The sequence below is a fragment of the Bombina bombina genome, chromosome 7 (assembly GCF_027579735.1).
Source record: "Bombina bombina isolate aBomBom1 chromosome 7, aBomBom1.pri, whole genome shotgun sequence".
NCBI classification, from domain to species: domain Eukaryota; kingdom Metazoa; phylum Chordata; class Amphibia; order Anura; family Bombinatoridae; genus Bombina; species Bombina bombina.
This window is the reverse complement of record NC_069505.1, coordinates 184,004,294-184,026,474: the sequence shown is the minus strand read 5'-3', so window position 1 is coordinate 184,026,474 and position 22,181 is coordinate 184,004,294. Positions and strand designations below refer to the sequence as shown.

At 35.5% G+C, this 22,181-nt stretch overlaps 1 protein-coding gene across 4 annotated transcripts in view; it reads left to right on the top strand.

Annotated features, from left to right (window-relative positions):
• The window catches only part of MYRF (myelin regulatory factor), a 377,295-nt gene that overhangs the window by 329,201 nt on the left and 25,913 nt on the right, over positions 1-22,181 (top strand). For all 4 annotated transcript variants that reach the window (XM_053720470.1, XM_053720474.1, XM_053720472.1 and 1 more), the window contains 14 exons: positions 405-495; positions 2,650-2,850; positions 3,840-3,948; positions 4,498-4,607; positions 4,728-4,873; positions 5,033-5,105; positions 5,245-5,333; positions 5,553-5,621; positions 6,068-6,141; positions 14,343-14,495; positions 14,577-14,801; positions 19,118-19,205; positions 19,292-19,366; positions 19,653-19,755. In XM_053720470.1, coding sequence (XP_053576445.1) covers positions 405-495; positions 2,650-2,850; positions 3,840-3,948; positions 4,498-4,607; positions 4,728-4,873; positions 5,033-5,105; positions 5,245-5,333; positions 5,553-5,621; positions 6,068-6,141; positions 14,343-14,495; positions 14,577-14,801; positions 19,118-19,205; positions 19,292-19,366; positions 19,653-19,755 — 1,606 coding nt within the window. The remainder of the gene's footprint in view (positions 1-404; positions 496-2,649; positions 2,851-3,839; positions 3,949-4,497; positions 4,608-4,727; positions 4,874-5,032; positions 5,106-5,244; positions 5,334-5,552; positions 5,622-6,067; positions 6,142-14,342; positions 14,496-14,576; positions 14,802-19,117; positions 19,206-19,291; positions 19,367-19,652; positions 19,756-22,181) is intronic.

The window sequence follows — 22,181 nt, the reverse complement described above, 5'->3', positions numbered from 1 at the left end:
GGGGCTATGTTGCTTTATATTGCACACTGTTCATTTGCACTGTTGTCTGGTCTGAGGAAGGGGTCTGCGTACCTCGAAACGTCACCTTAATACATTTACTCACAATCCAGTGAGTGCAGTCCTCTTCTGTAATTATTGATATACCTGACTTGGCACCCTGGTTGATGTCCCTATTGCATTGTGAGTGCAGACACACATGGAAGTTATATATATATATAAAATATTCCCTATCGTAATATAGAAGCCACACTTGTCACCAACTTGCATAGTGATCAGATAATACCCTCCTCTATTCTTTCACACAAGACAAGATTAATTTCCCATTAGATAATTGAGTATTTCCCAGACATAAGTGTTTTTTGGATGCACATTTTTCTTTCTATTAAATTGTTTTGTTTCTGCAGGTATTTCCTTCTAGTGGTGGCTCTTCAGGTCCAGGCGCAGAATCAGACATACCTGGTGGCGGCACAGTCATCCGAACGCATCATTGTCAGGGTAAAAAGCCAGGGGTGGTGGGATATGTGCAGTGTAGTGAGCAGCTGTGAGATTAGTTCTGTTATATGATTAATGTCTCCTAGTGAGGAGCCCTTGGATAATACAAAGTGATGTCTCCTGATTGTGTTGTGCTTTACTCTCCCAGTAAAAGTGTTTTTGTGGTGTTCCTGGAAATGTTAATGATGCATTATCTTAAATATCTGTTAGATTGTTTTGTCTGCCTCATAGTACAGACTCTCAATAGGACATCCTTAGATATATGGTAAATTTGCTCTGGGATGTTATATGATAAATTTGCTCTGGGATTTCATATGATAAATTTGCTCTGGGATTTCATATGATAAATTTGCTCTGGGATTTCATATGATAAATTTGCTCTAGGATGTTATATTATACATTTGCTCTGGGATGTCATATGATGAATTTGCTCTGGGATTTCATATGATAAATTTGCTCTGGAATATCATATGATGAATTTTCTCTGGGATGTCATGTGGTAAATTTGCTTTGGGATGTCATATGATAAATTTGCTCTGGAATATCATATGATGAATTTTCTCTGGGATGTCATATGGTAAATTTGCTCGGGATTTCATATGATAAATTTGCTCTGGAATATCATATGATGAATTTTCTCTGGGATGTCATATGGTAAATTTGCTTTGGGATGTCATATGATAATGATAAATTTGTTCTGGGATGTCATATAGTACATTTGTCCTGGGTTGTCATATGGTAAATTTGACCTGGAATGTCATATGGTAATGATGAATTTTCTCTGGGATGTTATATGATAAATTTGCTCAGGGATGTCATATGGTAAATTTGCCATGGGATGTCATATAGTTAATTTGACCTGGGATGTCATATAGTTAATTTGCCCTGGGATGTTATATGATAAATTTGCTCTGGGATGTCATATGGTAAATTTGCTCTGGGATGTCATATGATAAATTTGCTCTGGGATGTCATATGATAAATTTGCTCTGGGATGTCATATGATAAATTTGCCCTGGAATGTCATGATACATTTTCTCTGGGATGTCATATGAAGCAGTAGTTTTGGCGGCCAGTGATGTTTCATGGAAAAATCTCCAAGTAAAATGTTTTTAGAAGTCTCTTTGTGCAGTAGAATATAAGAGGCCATTTCCTAATATGCCGCTCTTGGATGTCTAAAATTAAAAATTCTGACTGAGCTAAAAACTTGTTGTTGTCTCATAATTGTTATCATCCTCTCAGTAGTGTATTCAGGAGGTCTTACTTCCTGCTAATGATGGAAGTCTCAGGGCGCCATCATTTTGTGATGTGTTTTGGGGTGATACAACGCAGTAGCTTTTTTCTTCTTACATGTAGTAAGTTGGGCTTATCAACAGTCATGAACAAAAGTTAGAATTTTGACATTTGAACATTAGAGCAAACGTTTCTCCTCTACATCTGTTCTGGCATTTTAATGCTTCTATGCAACAAATGTTAACATGGGAATATTTCATGTTAATAAATGTAACGTTTGAGTGGTACATTTGAATACAAATTCCAGTAGACTTGGACTGATTTCTAAATAAAGCCATAATCAAATGTTAAATTCAGTTAATAGGAAAATTAAATTTTTTCCAAAACTGAATGATTGGCAGATAGATGACATTTGTTTAGAACAAATATGGTCAATAACTGTTGTATTTACCAGTGTATTGTAGTTTTTTTGGAGTAACTTCTCCTCCTAATACAGTGTTCTTCCCAGGACCTTTTTAGTGGGTGCACCACCCAGCTGATTTTACTGACCACCCGGCTAAAATTTAAGCCAATATTAAGCTAAAAATAGCCAATATTAAAAATGTGCTTTGGATAGCTGAAAATTATATAATATTAGAAAATACTGCATTGCCCGACCCGGCTTCTTCGTAATGCCACCCGGCTACTTTATAATGCTACCAGCCTACTTCATAATGCCACCTGACCAATTGATAATGCCACCCGGCTACTTCATAATGCCACTCGGCTGGCACCATTTTCTGTGGAGAACACTATTATATATATATATATTACCATTAATCTCTCATTCTGTACCTACTTATGTACTCAGCACTACAGATGTTAGTGGAAATGATAATAAAACATTTGCCTGTTCCTTCATAACATCAAATCCTGTCTTTGTAGGCCTCTAATCCAGGTCAGTTTGAGAGTGATAGTGAGGTCCTCTGGCAGCGTGGGCAGCTCCCAGACACAGTCTTTCATCATGGACGCATTGGAATCAATACAGAACGACCGGACGAAGCCCTCGTGGTACATGGAAATGTCAAGATCATGGGCTCACTCATGCACCCATCAGATATAAGAGCGAAGGAGAGCATTGAGGAGGTGAGGGAAAAGTATAGAGTCTGTAGTCTTCATTCTAACCTCAGTATCAGTCCCAGAAGGGTTAACTTAGCTTTTCTTCCTTCCGATGTTACATAACTACTATTATTTATCAACTGCAACCATAACTCAAAAGCCAAGGCATGTGAGCTAAGACTAAGGGAATATGGAAGTCTTTATGATTTCTGTTCAGACAGAGGACGCCATTTGGGGAACCTATTCAATTGACTTCTGTTATCAAATTTACTTTATCTTGATGCCGTTTGTTTAAAAGCATACCTAGGTAGACTCAGGATCAACAATGCACCACTGGGAGCTAGCTGTTGATTGGTGGCTGCACATATGTGCATCTTGTCGTTGGCTCATCAGATGTGCTCAGCTAGGTCCCAGTAGTTCATTAATCCCCTGGAGCTGACTTGAACTGTGTCTTTAACTCCATTGCAGATTTAAGCACATAGTTTTGTCCAGTAGACTGTGCAATAATGAAATGCTCTAGCACATTAGCGCATTTTATGTTCTTTTAAATCCCTGTTGGGAGATAAGTGCAATGTAAATTACACAATTATTAAACATGGAAGGTATAAATGTATAGGGTATAAAGGGGTAATGTGGAATCTAAGAGGGCAAAAAGGTATAAAAAATGATGGAGGGCATGGAACAGCGAGTAGGGTGAGTATTGACAGTAAAGTGTGAGCTGGAGATGGAAATGAGAATATGCAGATAGCGGAGAGCGGAGACAAGCAGGAATGCACATACAACTCATACAAGCAGGCAGTAGAGGGCACTAATGTATAATGTGAGAAGAGGAAACCAATGAGGTTACATTGGATGCCTTTAGGAATTTGACAAATGTGCTACTGTCAAGTAATATTTTAGAGGCTCCAATAGTTTTATCATTGCATAAACTGTGTTAATTTATATATATATATATATATATATATATATATATATATATATATAGTGTCTGTTTACTGTTTGTTTTGCTATATTAGGTGGACACCACTGAGCATTTGAAGCGGATCTCTCAGATGCGTCTGGTTCATTATCATTACAAGCCTGAGTTTGCCAGTACTGTGGGGCTCGATAACACAGAAGAGACAGGTAATGTGAATAAGGCATGAGAGGAGAGAGTAGCCTAGATTCACTAAGTATTTACATGATACTCTCATAAGTCCATTTTAGATATATCTCTATTGTCTACTCCACTGCCCCTCTGCTATTCCTTATTCCTTCTTAACAACAAACCTAGTCATGTTCCAGAACACTAATCTTTGTCCCCTTTTCACTCTTTTCTCATCCTCTTCTTATGCTTTTAATTACTGCATTCAACTACCCTTTCACCTGGCCTTGTCACCCCCCTGCATCTCTGAAGTTCCAGGTATCTTCTGGTCATGTGGTCTGAGGACCAGGGCTAAGAACCTGAACATCATTAATTACTGCTGTGCAAAGCTTTAGACAAGTATTAAAAAGGCCTCTGTGCCAGACTCAAAGATACAGGTACTTTAGAGGTTGGGTGCAACAAGGATTGTGAAAGTGGCAATTACCATTGGTTACTACTGTATACTAATTTAGCAGAATACTGATTAAGCATCATCTTTGCTGTTTAGTGGTCAGTTTATAATGCTAATTTATGGGTTCTCTTCTCTAAAGGGGTTATCGCTCAAGAAGTGCAGGAGATACTCCCTGAGGCAGTCAAAGAAAGTGGAGACGTGGTGTGCGCCAATGGCGAAACCATAGAAAATTTCCTTGTAGTAAATAAGGTGAGTGCTTAAGTTATTTCTAGCAATGCTGTTTTATGGAGAAGGGCAACAGATACTATTGGAGTGTACAGTGTGTACCATTTGTATATCTTCAGTCTCATCTCTCTTTATGACTTCAAGGAACGAATTTTCATGGAGAACGTTGGTGCCGTAAAGGAGCTATGCAAGCTGACCGACAACCTAGAGACTCGTATTGGTGAACTTGAGAGATGGAGCCGTAAACTAGCTAAGCTCAGGAGGTTAGACAGCATGAAGAGCACCAACAGGTACATACTGCACAAACCTCCAGTCTAGTCCCCCAAATACCTACAGCAGCTCTTCTGCACGTCTAGTGACAATCCCTCCCTGATCACACAGCCCTTAGGCAAACACAAGTGATTTACTGTTACCAGCTTTACGTCTATTACATCTTTATGTTGTTTCAGTCACACAGGAAGTCAGTTCAGTCGTGCAGGCAGTGTCCCTTACAAACAACGTCCCCCTAAAGCCATAGGCAAGGTAAATGTATAAAGTATGTGTATGACTGTTGTGTGTGGCATAATATCAGGTCTTATAAGTTTTACTGTATAAGCGGAAAAAATGAATATTAATGGAACATTACTGTGCATGTTTAACAAGTGTCTATTGTCCTCCTCAGGCTGTCCCAACTCAAGCTGATCAAAGCTGTGTCAGTCAGCGTTTTCTTCAAGCCACTATTATTGCCCTGGTCATTATGATGACTTTCAGGTTAGAGGCTTCAATATAAAATAAATAGAAAAATGCTGTCCCTGTAACCTAACAGAACTGTCTGTCTGTGTGTACACCTACTCCATAAATGAAGTGTCCTCAAATAACTACCTTCAAATTATATATCTGTCAAGAGAATAACCCATACATACAAAAATACCCCTAGACGCAGCATATCTATGTATCTCTCTACTGAGCATCTCCTCTTTCCCTCTGCAGTGTTATCTCCATGACTACCTTGTATGTACTGAACTTGCGGAATGAGGACGATTTGCTGGATATGGACGAGTGAGTGAAAAGATTCTCATCCTGAAAAGGAGGGAGGGAAAGCAGAGAGGGTCCCTGCAATATTCAGTCTCATATCCTGCGCTGCTAACACACAACACTTGGGGACACCATTGGCCCATTTAATATAAATATTGTGTTATCTCAGTACAACCTGCGAGAGTTTGTGTGTATTCTCTTGTTTCTGGTACATCTCACTGATTCCTCCTCTCCTTGTGTCTTTCTGATGCGCCTAGCACTCTCTCTCCGTCTGGTACCTGCATTAAGGCTTTTCTCCGGCAGATTCGCTTTACACTCCCTTTTGCACTTTGCGCACGGTATGTGCCTCTCTGTTCTTTGACTATTGTATGTGTACTTCAACTTCCATCTTCCCAATCTGTTGCCTTCTTTATTGTCCCTGTGTTAGTTCCCCAGTCATGATCATGCACAATTCTTTCTTGTTTCTTTAGATCTAGTCAAAACTTTGACACCACTCAACTAAGACGCTCCACCACCTCTCCACCTGATATTACGGGCAGCCCAGGTTTGTATCAATTCATTTAATGTTTGGGTAGCTGTGTCCACAGGTATTACATTCTATTTTATTCCATTTTCCCTATCAATCTGTCCAGTCAAACAGTGCAGACTTGTGCTCCTGCGCACAAGCTACAGACGGCCAGATGTAGGGACACTGTGCATGCTCAGTAATGGGAATTGGATTCTGTGGTGCATGCATCTGCTTTGTTCGATAGCGCGGGTGGGAGCCTTCTCATTGGGTGCTCCTCACACTTTGTCAGAGACAATAAAAAATGTAGTTTTAAGATTAACAGCCAACTGGAACTCTTGAAAGCAAACTACAGGGGGTTAAAACAAAGTAAGTTAAATGGACATGAAACAACAATCAGGAGCTAGCTTCTGATTGGTGGCTGCACATTGTCTTACCCCATGTGTTCACCTTGCTCCCAGTAGTGCATTGCTGCTCCTTTAACAAGGGATAACAAGAGAATTAAAGTGATTGTAAAGTTTAATGAATAAGTGCCAAGTTTTTACACATACTTGGCACTTTCATTCATTAAACTTTAAAATAAAGCTGATTTTTTAAAATACCTTTGTTTTATGGAAAATAGACCGGTGATCCTCCACCCGCAGCTCCTGCTGTAGTTAAAACAGTGATAACTAATCCAGCTTCCTCCAATCAGTGCGTGCTCCCTTTGGCGTCCAGCTCGTGAGGCCATGCAACGATTGGAGGAAGCCGGATTCGTCATCGCTGTGCTAACTACAGCAGAAGAAGCGGGCAGAGGTTCGCTGGGAGCACTGTTTTCCATAAGGAAAGGTAAGTATTTTAAAAAAAGAAGCTTCATTGTAAAATGTAATGAATGAACGTGACGCTGTTTTTAAGAGTATTTTTAAAATACTGAAAAGTTGCTTAAAATTGTATACTCTTAATCATAAAAAAAAATTGGGTTTATGTCCCTTTAAGGTCTATTATTTTATGACATTTTGCTGTGAAGAAGGGGAATGTTATTTATGGAGACATAAAAGTGATATTTGAGCTCCACTTAATACCAGCGCACGCAAATGTGTGCTGGTGTTACAAGTTAGGTGCAATGTGAACTCGACCTTGCGTTGAAATTGCATGGAAGCTTTGCGCTCATGATGGGAGCCTCATTCTCATGCTGTGAGACATGGCATGAGAACTAGCACAACGAAGGGGGTAAGTCGTGCAGTGATGGGCAGCAGATTGTAAATATATTTGTATATGGATATATACATATATATTTATGTGTTAGTATGTGTATATATACATATATATTTATGTGTTAGTATGTGTATATATACATATATATTTATGTGTTAGTATGTGTATATATACATATATATTTATGTGTTAGTATGTGTATATATACATATATATTTATGTGTTAGTATGTGTATATATACATATATATTTATGTGTTAGTATGTGTATATATACATATATATTTATGTGTTAGTATGTGTATATATACATATATATTTATGTGTTAGTATGTGTATATATACATATATATTTATGTGTTAGTATGTGTATATATACATATATATTTATGTGTTAGTATGTGTATATATACATATATATTTACGTGTTAGTATGTGTATATATATATATATGTATTTATGTGTTAGTATGTGTATATACATATATATTTACGTGTTAGTATGTGTATATATATATATATATATATATATTTATGTGTTAGTATGTGTATATACATATATATTTATGTGTTAGTATGTGTATATACATATATATTTATGTGTTAGTATGTGTATATACATATATATTTATGTGTTAGTATGTGTATATACATATATATTTATGTGTTAGTATGTGTATATACATATATATTTATGTGTTAGTATGTGTATATACATATATATTTACGTGTTAGTATGTGTATATATATATATGTATTTATGTGTTAGTATGTGTATATACATATATATTTACGTGTTAGTATGTGTATATATATATATGTATTTATGTGTTAGTATGTGTATATACATATATATTTACGTGTTAGTATGTGTATATACATATATATTTATGTGTTAGTATGTGTATATACATATATATTTATGTGTTAGTATGTGTATATACATATATATTTATGTGTTAGTATGTGTATATACATATATATTTATGTGTTAGTATGTGTATATACATATATATTTACGTGTTAATATGTGTATATACATATATATTTACGTGTTAGTATGTGTATATACATATATATTTACGTGTTAATATGTGTATATACATATATATTTATGTGTTAGTATGTGTATATACATATATATTTATGTGTTAGTATGTGTATATACATATATATTTATGTGTTAGTATGTGTATATACATATATATTTATGTGTTAGTATGTGTATATACATATATAGTTATGTGTTAGTATGTGTATATACATATATATTTATGTGTTAGTATGTGTATATACATATATATTTATGTGTTAGTATGTGTATATACATATATAGTTATGTGTTAGTATGTGTATATACATATATATTTACGTGTTAATATGTGTATATACATATATATTTATGTGTTAGTATGTGTATATACATATATATTTATGTGTTAGTATGTGTATATACATATATATTTATGTGTTAGTATGTGTATATACATATATATTTATGTGTTAGTATGTGTATATACATATATATTTACGTGTTAATATGTGTATATACATATATATTTATGTGTTAGTATGTGTATATACATATATATTTACGTGTTAATATGTGTATATACATATATATTTATGTGTTAGTATGTGTATATACATATATATTTATGTGTTAGTATGTGTATATACATATATATTTATGTGTTAGTATGTGTATATACATATATATTTACGTGTTAGTATGTGTATATACATATATATTTACGTGTTAGTATGTGTATATACATATATATTTATGTGTTAGTATGTGTATATACATATATTTTTATGTGTTAGTATGTGTATATACATATATATTTATGTGTTAGTATGTGTATATACATATATATTTATGTGTTAGTATGTGTATATACATATATATTTATGTGTTAGTATGTGTATATACATATATATTTATGTGTTAGTATGTGTATATACATATATATTTATGTGTTAGTATGTGTATATACATATATATTTATGTGTTAGTATGTGTATATACATATATATTTATGTGTTAGTATGTGTATATACATATATATTTATGTGTTAGTATGTGTATATACATATATATTTATGTGTTAGTATGTGTATATACATATATATTTATGTGTTAGTATGTGTATATACATATATATTTATGTGTTAGTATGTGTATATACATATATATTTATGTGTTAGTATGTGTATATACATATATATTTATGTGTTAGTATGTGTATATACATATATATTAATGTGTTAGTATGTGTATATACATATATATTTATGTGTTACTATGTGTATATACATATATATTTATGTGTTACTATGTGTATATACATATATATTAATGTGTTAGTATGTGTATATACATATATATTTATGTGTTAGTATGTGTATATACATATATATTAATGTGTTAGTATGTGTATATACATATATATTTATGTGTTACTATGTGTATATACATATATATTTATGTGTTACTATGTGTATATACATATATATTTATGTGTTAGTATGTGTATATACATATATATTTATGTGTTAGTATGTGTATATAAATATATATTTATGTGTTAGTATGTGTATATACATATATATTTATGTGTTAGTATGTGTATATACATATATATTTATGTGTTAGTATGTGTATATACATATATATTTATGTGTTAGTATGTGTATATACATATATATTTATGTGTTAGTATGTGTATATACATATATATTTATGTGTTAATATGTGTATATACATATATTTTTATGTGTTATGTGTATATACATATATATTTATGTGTTAGTATGTGTATATACATATATATTTATGTGTTAGTATGTGTATATACATATATATTAATGTGTTAGTATGTGTATATACATATATATTTATGTGTTAGTATGTGTATATACATATATATTTATGTGTTAGTATGTGTATATACATATATATTTATGTGTTAGTATGTGTATATACATATATATTTATGTGTTAGTATGTGTATATACATATATATTTATGTGTTAATATGTGTATATACATATATATTTATGTGTTAGTATGTGTATATACATATATATTTATGTGTTAGTATGTGTATATACATATATATTTATGTGTTAGTATGTGTATATACATATATATTTATGTGTTAGTATGTGTATATACATATATATTTATGTGTTAATATGTGTATATACATATATATTTATGTGTTAATATGTGTATATTTATGTGTTAATATGTGTATATGCATACAGTATCTCACATAAGTGAGTACACCCCTCACATTTTTGTAAATATTTTATTATATCTTTTCATGTGACAACACTGAAGAAATGACACTTTGCTACAATGTAAAGTAGTGAGTGTACAGTAAATTTCCTGTCCCCTCAAAATAACTTAACACACAGCCATTAATGTCTAAACTGTTGGCAACAAAAGTGAGTACATCCCTAAGTGTAAATGTCTAAATTGATCCCAATTAGCCATTTTCCCTCCCCGGTGTCATCCCAGAAGGAAGCTTCTTCTAAAGATGATGCACAAGAAAGCCGCAAACAGCTTGCTAAAGACAAGCAGACTAAGGACATGGATTACTGGAACCATGTCCTGTGGTCCAATGAGACCAAGATAAACTTATTTGGTCCATATGGTGTCAAGCGTGTGTGGCGGCAAACAGGTGAGGTGTACAAAGACAAGTGTGTCTTGCCTACAGTCAAGCATGGTGGTGGGAGTGTCATGGTCTGGGCCTGCATGAGTGCTGCCGGCACTGGGGAGCTACAGTTCATTGAGGGAACCATGAATGCCAACATGTACTGTGACATACTGAAGCAGAGCATGATCCCCTCCCTTCGGAGACTGGGCCGCAGGGCAGTATTCCAACATGATAACTACCCCAAACACACCTCCAAGACAACCACTGCCTTGCTAAAGAAGCTGAGGGTAAAGGTGATGGACTGGCCAAGCACGTCTCCAGACCTAAACCCTATTGAGTATCTGTGGGGCATCCTCAAACAGAAGGTGAGGGAGCGCAAGGTCTCCAACATCCACCAGCTCCGTGATGTCGTCATGGAGTAGTGGAAGAGGACTCCAGTGGCAACCTGTGAAGCTCTGGTGAACTCCATGCCCAAGAGGGTTAAGGAAGTTCTAGAAAATATAGGTGGCCACACAAAATATTGACACTTTGGGCCCAATTTGGACATTTCCACTTAGGGGTGTACTCACTTTTGTTGCCAATGATTTAGACATTAATGGCTGTGTGTTGAGTTATTTTGAGGGGACAGCAAATTTATACTGTTATATACAGGCTGTACACTCACTACTTTACATTGTAGCAAAGTGTCATTTCTTCAGTGGGGTCACATGAAAGGATATAATAAAATATTTACAAAAATGTGAGGGGTGTACTCACTTTTGTGAGATACTGTATATATTTATGTGCTAATATGTGTATATACATATATATATATATATATATATACAGTGGATATAAAAAGTCTACACACCCCTGTTAAAATGTCAGGTTTCTGTGATGTAAAAAAAATGAGGCAAAGATAAATCATTTCAGAACTTTTTCCACCTTTAATGTGACCTATAAACTGTACAACTCAATTGAAAAACAAACTGAAATCTTTTAGGTAAAGGGAAATAAAATAAAAAAACTAAAATAATGTGGTTGCATAAGTGTGAACACCCTTTTATAACTGGGGATGTAGCTGTGTTTAGAATTAAGCAATCACATTCAAAATCATGTTAAATAGGAGTCAGTACACACCTGTTATCATTTAAAGTGCCTCTGATTAACCCCAAATAAAGTTCAGCTGCTCTAGTAGGTCTTTCCTGACATTTTGTTAGTCGCATCCTACAGCAAAAGCCATGGTCCGCAGAGAGCTTCTAAAGCATCAGAGGGATCTCATTGTTAAAGGTATCAGTCTGGAGAAGGGTACAAAAGAATTTCCAAGGCATTAGATATACCATGGAACACAGTGAAGACAGTCATCATCAAGTGAAGAAAATATGGTGCAACAGTGACATTACCAAGAACTGGATGTTCCTCCAAAATTGATGAAAAGACGAGAAGAAAACTGGTCTGGGAGGCTGCCAAGAGGTCTACAGCAACATTAAAGGAGCTGCAGGAATATCTGGCAAGTACTGGCTGTGTGGTACATGTGACAACAATCGCCCGTATTCTTCATATGTCTGGGCTATGGGGTAGAGTGGCAAGACGGAAGCCTTTTCTTACAAAAAAATAATCCAAGTCCGGCTACATTTTGCAAAAATACATCTGAAGTTTCCCAAAAGCATGTCGCAAAAGGTGTTATGGTCAGATGAAACCAAAGTTGAACTTTTTGGCCATAATTCCAAAAGATATGTTTGGCGCAAAAACAACACTGCATATAACCAAAAGAACACCATACCCACAGTGAAGCATGGTGGTGTCAGCATCATGCTTTGGGGCTGTTTTTCTTCAGCTGGAACTGGGGCCTTAGTCAAGGTAGAGGGAATAATGAACAGTTTCAAATACCAGACAATATTGGCACAAAACCTTCAGGCTTCTGATAGAAAGCTGAACATGAAGAGGAACTTAATCTTTCAGCAAAGCATACATCCAAATCAACAAAGGAATGGCTTCACCAGAAGGAGATTAAAGTTTTGGGATGGCCCAGCCAGAGCCCATACCTGAATCCAATTAAAAATCTGTGGGGTGATCTGAAGAGGGCTGTGCACAGGAGATGCCCTCACATTCTGACAGATTTGGAGTGTTTTTGTAAAGAAGAGTGGGCAAATCTTGCCAAGTCAAGATGTGCCATGCTGAAAAACTCATACCCATAAAGACTGAGTGCTGTAATAAAATCAAAAGGTGCTTCAATAAAGTATTAGTTTAAGGGTGTTCACACTTATGCAACCATATTATTTTAGTTTTTTATATTTATTTTCCTTTACCTAAAAGATTTCAGTTTGTTTTTCAATTGAGTTGTACAGTTTATAGGTCACATTAAAGGTAGAAAAAGTTCTGAAATGATTTATCTTTGTCTCATTTTTTTACATCACAGAAACCTGACATTTTAACAGGGGTGTGTAGACTTTTTATATCCACTGTATGTGTTAATATGTGTCTATACATATATATTTATGTGTTAATTTGTGTATATACATATATATTTATGTGTTAATTTGTGTATATACATATATATTTATGTGTTAATATGTGTCTATACATATATATTTATGTGTTAATATGTGTCTATACATATATATTTATGTGTTAATTTGTGTCTATACATATATATTTATGTGTTAATTTGTGTATATACATATATATTTATGTGTTAATATGTGTGTGTGTGTGTGTATATATATATATATATATATATATATATATATATGTGTGTGTGTGTGTTTTATATATTTAGGTGTTTATATGTGTATATACACATATATTTATTTGTTTGTATGTCTATATACATATATATTTATGTGTTTGTATGTGTATATACATATATATTTACTTTTATCACCAATTTTGCTTTGTACTCTTGGTATTCTTAGTTAAAAGCTAAACCTAGGAGGTTCATATGCTAATGTCTTAGACCTTGAAGACTGCCTCTAATCTGAATGCATTTTGACCACTAGAGGGCACTAGTTCATGTGTTTCATATAGATAACATTGAGCTCATGCACGTGAAGTGACCTAGGAGTGAGCACTGATTGGCTAAAATGCATGTCTGTCAAAAGAACTATAATAAGGGGGCAGTCAGTTGAAGCTTAGATACAAGTTAATTACAGAGGTAAAATGTGTATTATTATAACAGTGTTGGTTATGCAAAACTGGGGAATGGGTCATAAAGGGATTATCTTTCTTTTTAAACAACAAAAATACTGGTGTTGACTGTCCCTTTAAATCAAAAAACATCTTTTTTTTTTTATTTATTTATTTTAAGATCATTGCTTTTTATGCACCCTTGTTTTAATGATGTTATATCTGTGGAGCTGTACAAACATACGTGGTACTTATGTGTTCATCTCGTGTTTTAGGTTTGCTGCATGTTACTAATCCCTCCATCTCTATAAATCTCTGCATTAATCCTCCGTGTGCCCCTGCCTGCTGCCTTCACCATCAAGGTTCCACGTCTCCCAGTATCACGTCTGATGTACCTGCCTCTCCCGTAGACACCAGCTCAGCAGCAGGTAAGTGGCCTTCCACATAGACTGCGCCATATTAAAATCTGCGACACAAAGACTCACAGCCGCTTTGCTACTGCTTCACAGGATTCGCTACATCAGTGAGGATCAGGAAGGGAAAATCTCGTGTCTTGGACAAGAATCGTAAGAACCAGCTTTTCCCGTCACTCCCAATCAGTCCTCAGCCGCCATATACCCAGAGCAAAACCAAACAGAGTCCCAACAGCTTGCCTGGGCAGGAGCACCGCAAGAGGAGAAGCCTGGGGGGCGAAATCAAATGGAACAACACTGATGCCACTGCGCAAGGGAACGGTAAGAGACTTCTGCTGTAGGTTAGATGTGCCTGTGTGCTTTAAATAGTGCAGCGACCAAGAATCCTTTCAGACGAATCGTTCAACATGAAAAAAAACATTATTTACCCTTGTTTAAGATAAGTTCTTAGTCATTTGGTTCAGCCTAATTTTGACACTATGGGGCCTATCTATCACGCTCCGAATTGATGGCCCACTGCTACATAACAGCAGTTATGTAGCAGTGGTCTAAAAGGTCTGGACCGCTGCTCCATAACAGGAATTGGCGCAATTCAAATCGATCGAATGCGATCGGGTTGATTGACACCTCCCTGCTGGCGGCCGATTGGCCGCGAGTCTGCAGCTCTTGTGAGCTGCTGGTGCAATGCTGAATATGGAGAGCGTATTGCTCTCCGCATTCAGCGAGGTATTGTGGACCTGATCCGCACTGTCGGATCAGGTCCGCAAGACCTTTCATAAATAGAGGCCTATTTGTTCGTTAACAGGAATCAATTATCAGGAATCCCCTTATTTCCTATGGGGAACATCTTGCTTAACGGGACAGTCTACTCCAGAATTTTTATTGTTTAAAAAGATAGATAATCCCTTTTTTTACCCATTCCCCAGTTTTGCATAAACCAACACGGTTATATTAATATACTTTTTACCTCTGTGATTACCTTGTATCTAAGCCTCTGCAGACTACCCCCTTATCTCAGTGCTTTTGAAAGACTTGTATTTTAGCCAATCAGTGCTGACTCATAAATAACTCCACAGGAGTGAGCACAATGTGATCTATATGACACACATGAACTTGCGCTGTCTAATTGTAAAAAAAATGTCAAATGCATTGAGATAAGATATAATAAGCCCTTCAATGTGTTAGAAATTAGCAAATTTTATGATAAAAGTAAATTGTAAAGTTATCTAAAATTGCATGCCCTATCTAAATCATGAAATTTTAATTTTGACTTTAAAGGGACATGAAACCCAAAATTTTTCTTTCATGATTTAGAAAGAACATGCAATTTTCAACAACTTTCTATTTTACTTCTATTATCTAATTTGTTTTATTCTCTTGATATAATTTGCTGAAAAGCATATCTAGATAGACTCAAGTAGCTGCTGATTGGTTGCTGTACATAGAGGCCTCTTGTGATTGGCTCATTCATCTGCATTGTTTTTTCTTCAACTAAGGATCTCTAAAAAATGAAGCAAAATAAATAAAAGAAGTAAATTCAATTGTTGTTTAAATTTGTATTCTCTATCTGAATCATGAAAGAAAAAATTTGGGTTTAGTGTCCCTTTAAACTTTAAAGGGATATGAAACCTAACCTTTTTCTTTCATGATTCAGATAGGGCATGCAATTTTAATATGTTGAAGCAGCAATACACTACTGGGAGCTAATCCAATGACAAGAGGCATTTATGTGCAGTCACAAATCAGCAGCTAGCTCCCAGCTTTGCTGCACCTGAGCCTACCTAGGTATTCTTTGCAACAAAGGATAGCACGAGGACAAAGCAAATTTGCTAATAGAAGTAAATTGGAAAGCTGTTTAAAATGGCATGCTCTCTCTAAATCAAGAAATACATTTTTTGGTTTCATATCCCATAAAGTTAAAGTAGTAGCTAGTGCTAGTGATACAGGCCAGCAAAAAGAACTTTTTTATGTGATCAAGATTGGCCAAGAACAAAAGTTAACTTTACTTACTTGTTGGCTGACACATGAATCAATTAACTCACAATTACATTTTTTAGCTATATTTATTGAATAGTGTAAATCTGATCTTTTGACTCTTTCCTACCTTTAGAGTTACCGTTTTCACAGCTTGAACAAGAAAACTATTTTTTGCTGCACCATCATTAGATTAGAAATAGCAATGACAAAATAACTTGGTTTATATTAAAGGGACATGAAACCCAAAATGTTTCTTTAAAGGACCATTAAACTTGACATTTTAACAGCACATAAAGGGCAAGATTACGAGTGAAGCACTAACTGTTGCATGCGACCTTTAAAGGGTATATTTGCATCGGAAGTAGCGCGTGTATTAAGAGTTGAAAGTAAATGCTTCGCTTAAGCGCAATCGAATTTAACACACTCTGGTTAACTGTTACACGAGACATAAAAGTTACACAGAAAACATCAAAACTACATTTAAAAGTCCAATTACACTCATAGTAGCACTATCCAATAATTTTTTTTTAAAAAAATTGTCTTCAAAAGTTATATGGGCTCAAAGATATGAGGTCTCAGGCATTAGAAATGTGTGTGTATATATATATATATATATATGTGTACATATGCATTTATGTATTTGTTTTTTTACTGTATATTTACTGTACATATTTAACATTCCAAATGTTCTTCACTTAAAGAATAATGTCCTTTTTATTGTAAATACGTACTTTTATATACATCTGTATATACCTATACCTGTATACCTATTCCTATAGATATATAGGTATATATATGCATTTTACATGAACAGTATCATATATATATATATATCTTTAATAAAAAGTACATTATTTTCTATTTGAAGAACATAGGAATGTAAAATATGCGTTTTGCTTATTGTGTTTTGCAATTTAGATCTTAACGCGGTCGGGTTAACGCACATGAAAATTTAGAAATTTTGAGGCAATGTTATTGAAATATTACAAATAAAATATTTTAAAAAATGATTAAACATACTGTAAAATATTCTAAACAATCCATAAAATATATCTATATATTTTACAGTATGTTTAATCATTTTTAAAGAAATATTATTTGTAATATTTCAACACCGCACCTTGAATGGATAGTACACCCAAAAACTTTTTTGGCATTTTTTAAAACATCATATTCAGATATTAAAATCCACAAATAACACCTATTAGCCATTATTTAGCATTTGCATGCAATTTGCAAAACAAAATATAAATGCCTTTAAACCCTTCTTTTGGATCATTATGAAGCAAAATTGTCGATTTCTACCTAGGCAGAACTAATATTGCGTTGCGCATGCGCATTTGAAGTAACTTCTTGCAACGCATGCACATAAGCTACTTTGTCTTCTGCAGCTTCAGCCGCACATGTCATTAACACCTCACCAGATGCGTGGGGCCCGGTCCGATATGCAGCATTGCCCGCAAAAGCCGGCGACACCGGTTTTTGCGTGTTTTTGGTATCCTATATACAGTGCCGCATCTAAATGCGGCACATATATTTCACCCGTCGCAATTTTTACTCCCATAAGCTAACATGGGACCACGTCGTAAAACGGGACCAATATCCAGCGCAAGGCATTACGTGGCGAAAATGGAGAAATCTTACTCCATTTTCACCTCGCCATAAAATGCAGTCGTAGAAGGCCTTGCGCTTAGTATGGGAGCACTGTAACTCCCTAAAATGCCTGCAAAAAAAACCCTAACACCTAACGCTTACCTTCATAGGCTGATAGGTACGTATTGCTTATCTTCATACGCTGATAGGTACGTATTGCTAATCTTCATAGGCTGATAGGTACTTATTGCTTATCTTCATAGGCTTATAGATACTTATTGCTTATCTTCATAGGCTGATAGGTACGTATTGCTTATCTTCATAGGCTGATAGGTACTTATTGCTAATCTTCATAGGCTGATAGGTACTTATTGCTTATCTTCATAGGCTGATAGGTACTTATTGCTTATCTTCATAGGCTTATAGATACTTATTGCTTATCTTCATAGGCTGATAGGTACGTATTGCTTATCTTCATAGGCTTATAGATACTTATTGCTTATCTTCATAGGCTGATAGGTACGTATTGCTAATCTTCATAGGCTGAAAGATACTTATTGCTAATCTTCATAGGCTGATAGGTACGTATTGCTAATCTTCATAGGCTGATAGGTACTTTTTTATAGTGGCCAATAACCCTGAAAGAGTATTATTTGCTTGTTTTTGGGGATCAGCAAAAAAATATTCACCATTGCAGGTAGATCGCTGCTTGATAAATACTGAGTACAGGTTCTGTTGTGAGAACCTGCAGTCGTAGGCAGGCGAAAGGCTTGATAAATCGAGCCCTTAATGTCACCAAATGACAATAAATATAGATATGATTTTAAGATAGAAAATACCATTAAAAACATGAGAACATGGTTATATATTCATTATTATTATTATTGTCAGTTATTTGTAGAGCGCCAACAGATTCTGCAGCGCTAATTACTATGCAATGTGTTTTCATACATATCTTATAAGACTTATTTCTATGCTATCAGACATTAGATATTTGTATTATTATGTGGGAGATGTGTTGCACTGTCTGGCTACTGTTTTGATCCTGATTTTTACTTTATTTGCAGGTATTACCTCTCCTATCACTTCTATTCGGCTTCTAGAAACGGACACTATTATCACAGAACAATCTTGTATCTCCCACGACAGATGTAGGTAGGTACCACTGACCAATTATTGGCTCTCATGTTCACAACATAGGACCATGTGTTATTTATAAGCTTGCACATTCTGTTTCCCAGGCCAGGGAATTACACGTTCTTACTTCCTCTGAGCAAGTACAGCCCCCTAACCGGAAACCTGACGCTGGAATTCAAGTGAGCATCATATTTATAGTATCTATTTTTTTGTAGAGAAGTGTTTCTCAGGCGCGGTCCTCAACAGGCCAGGTTTTCATTATAGCTGAACTAGTGCACAGGTAAAATAATTAGCCGATGGGTGAAAGCAAGTTAGTAACCATGGTTACTGGTCAGCTGATTATTTCACCTGTGCACTGGTTCAGCTATAATGAAAACCTGGCCTGTTGGGGGTACTTGAAGACCACGGTTGAGAAACACTGGTGTAGAGGTAACATATTATTGACAGGTGTCTGTTACCTTCTAGCTCCACAGATGATGTGTCAGTCAACTTCTGCGAGACATCCACAGGAGAGGCCTGTCAGAATTCAGACGCTGCAATCACTTCCAGAGAGCTGATATGTCCACAGGTACATTTAGTGTCAAGCTCAGAAGGAGCGAATATAGTTCCACAGCTTATATAACATGATATCAATACAAAAGGACAGTAGGTGGCGCTATAGGACAATATTTATAAGTAAACCTAATATATAGGGATATTAAAAGATACTAAAAAATTCTATTGAGTGATGTTCTATTAAGTAATAAAAGAGAGTGTGTATAAAGATAACATATTTATTATTCCATAAATTCATTAAGGCATAAAATAGATTAAATCTGATCGCAAATAATTAAAACGATATAAAAATGTAGACACCGGTGTCAAAAAATATTAATAGTCTATACAGGTTTAATACTATGTGCAAAAATCTATGACAAAAGTATGGCAGAGATACTGTTGGAACAATGATTATTATATAGGATAATAATTGGTATGTATAAATCTTATATTAGGTGGAGATCGATATAATAAACCAGCTGTTTCACTTGATGCGGTAAAAAGAGTCTTTAAAGTGGAAGTAGGTGACAAGCTCCACAACAGCTAACCTCTCAGGACTTTGATTCCTAAGGTTCCGTCCTGCTTGCGGTTCTGTAGTGCTGTATGCTCCTTGTAGGTGACAAGCTCCACAACGGCTAACCTCTCTGGACTTTAATTTTAGGGTTCCGTTCTGCTTGTATATTTGTACAGTATATCCTTTTAATACATATACTGAAAGTATGGGGTGATAGTGTTGTTTCTATTTGAAAAATTTGAAAACAGTCTTTACCGGTCTTTTTCAAATACCGGTGATGTGTGCACACAATCAAGTGGGGTCCAAAGGCATCCCGCCGAAACGCGTAGATCACCTGACCTGGACCCCACTGGATTGTGTGCACACATCACCGGTATTTGAAAAAGACCGGTAAAGACTGTTTTCAAAATTTTCAAATAGAAACAACGCTATCACCCCATACTTTCAGTATATGTATTAAAAGGATATACAAATATACAAGCAGAACGGAACCCTAAGATTAAAGTCCAGAAAGGTTAGCCATTGTGGAGCTTATCACCTACAAGGAACATACAGCACTACAGAACCGCAAGCAGGACGGAACCTTAGGAATCAAAGTCCAGAGAGGTTAGCTGTTGTGGAGCTCGTCACCTACAAGGAGCATACAGCACTACAGAACCGCAAGCAGGATGGAACCTTAGGAATCAAAGTCCAGAGAGGTTAGCTGTTGTGGAGCTTGTCACCTACAAGGAGCATACAGCACTACAGAACCGCAAGCAGGATGGAACCTTAGGAATCAAAGTCCAGAGAGGTTAGCCGTTGTGGAGCTTGTCACCTACAAGGAGCATACAGCACTACAGAACCGCAAGCAGGACGGAACCTTAGGAATCAAAGTCCAGAGAGGTTAGTTGTTGTGGAGCTTGTCACCTACAAGGAGCATACAGCACTACAGAACCGCAAGCAGGATGGAACCTTAGGAATCAAAGTCCAGAGAGGTTAGCCGTTGTGGAGCTTGTCACCTACAAGGAGCATACAGCACTACAGAACCGCAAGCAGGACGGAACCTTAGGAATCAAAGTCCAGAGAGGTTAGCCGTTGTGGAGCTTGTCATCTACAAGGAGCATACAGCACTACAGAACCGCAAGCAGGAAGGAACCTTAGGAATCAAAGTCCAGAGAGGTTAGCTGTTGTGGAGCTCGTCTCCTACAAGGAGCATACAGCACTACAGAACCACAAGCAGGATGGAATCTTAGGAATCAAAGTCCAGAGAGGTTAGCCGTTGTGGAGCTTGCCACCTACAAAGATCACACTTCACTACAGATTCACAAGAAGAACGGAATCATTAGGAACCATTGTGAAGCCTGTTACCTACAAGGATAAGACAGAACCGCAAACAGCACTGAATATATAGCGCTAAAATACTAGCTACACATCTCTATATGTTCCAAGCGAAACGGAGTCCTGAGAATATCTACCCTGAAGGGCTAGCCGTTGTGGAGCATATGCACAAAACCGTAAGTAAAAGAACTTTGCATATCTAACGGTCAAAGCTGTATTAGGATCTAAAGAAAAAACTTGGGAAAGCAATTCTGTCATCTAACTACTCTTCTATCATCCATATGATACAAACTGTAACAAATTTCACAACTCACCGATCTTAAATATTGCAACTTAAATATTGCAACTTAAATATTGCTACTTCCACTTTAAAGTATCAAATACTAAAAAGACACTTTAAAGACTCTTTTTACCGCATCAAGTGAAACATCTGGTTTATTATATCGATCTCCACCTAATATAAGATTTATACATACCAATTATTATCCTATATAATAATCATTGTTCCAACAGTATCTCTGCCATACTTTTGTCATAGATTTTTGCACGTAGTATTAAACCTGTATAGACTATTAACCTGTATAGACTATTAATATTTATTGACACTGGTGTCTACATTTTTATAT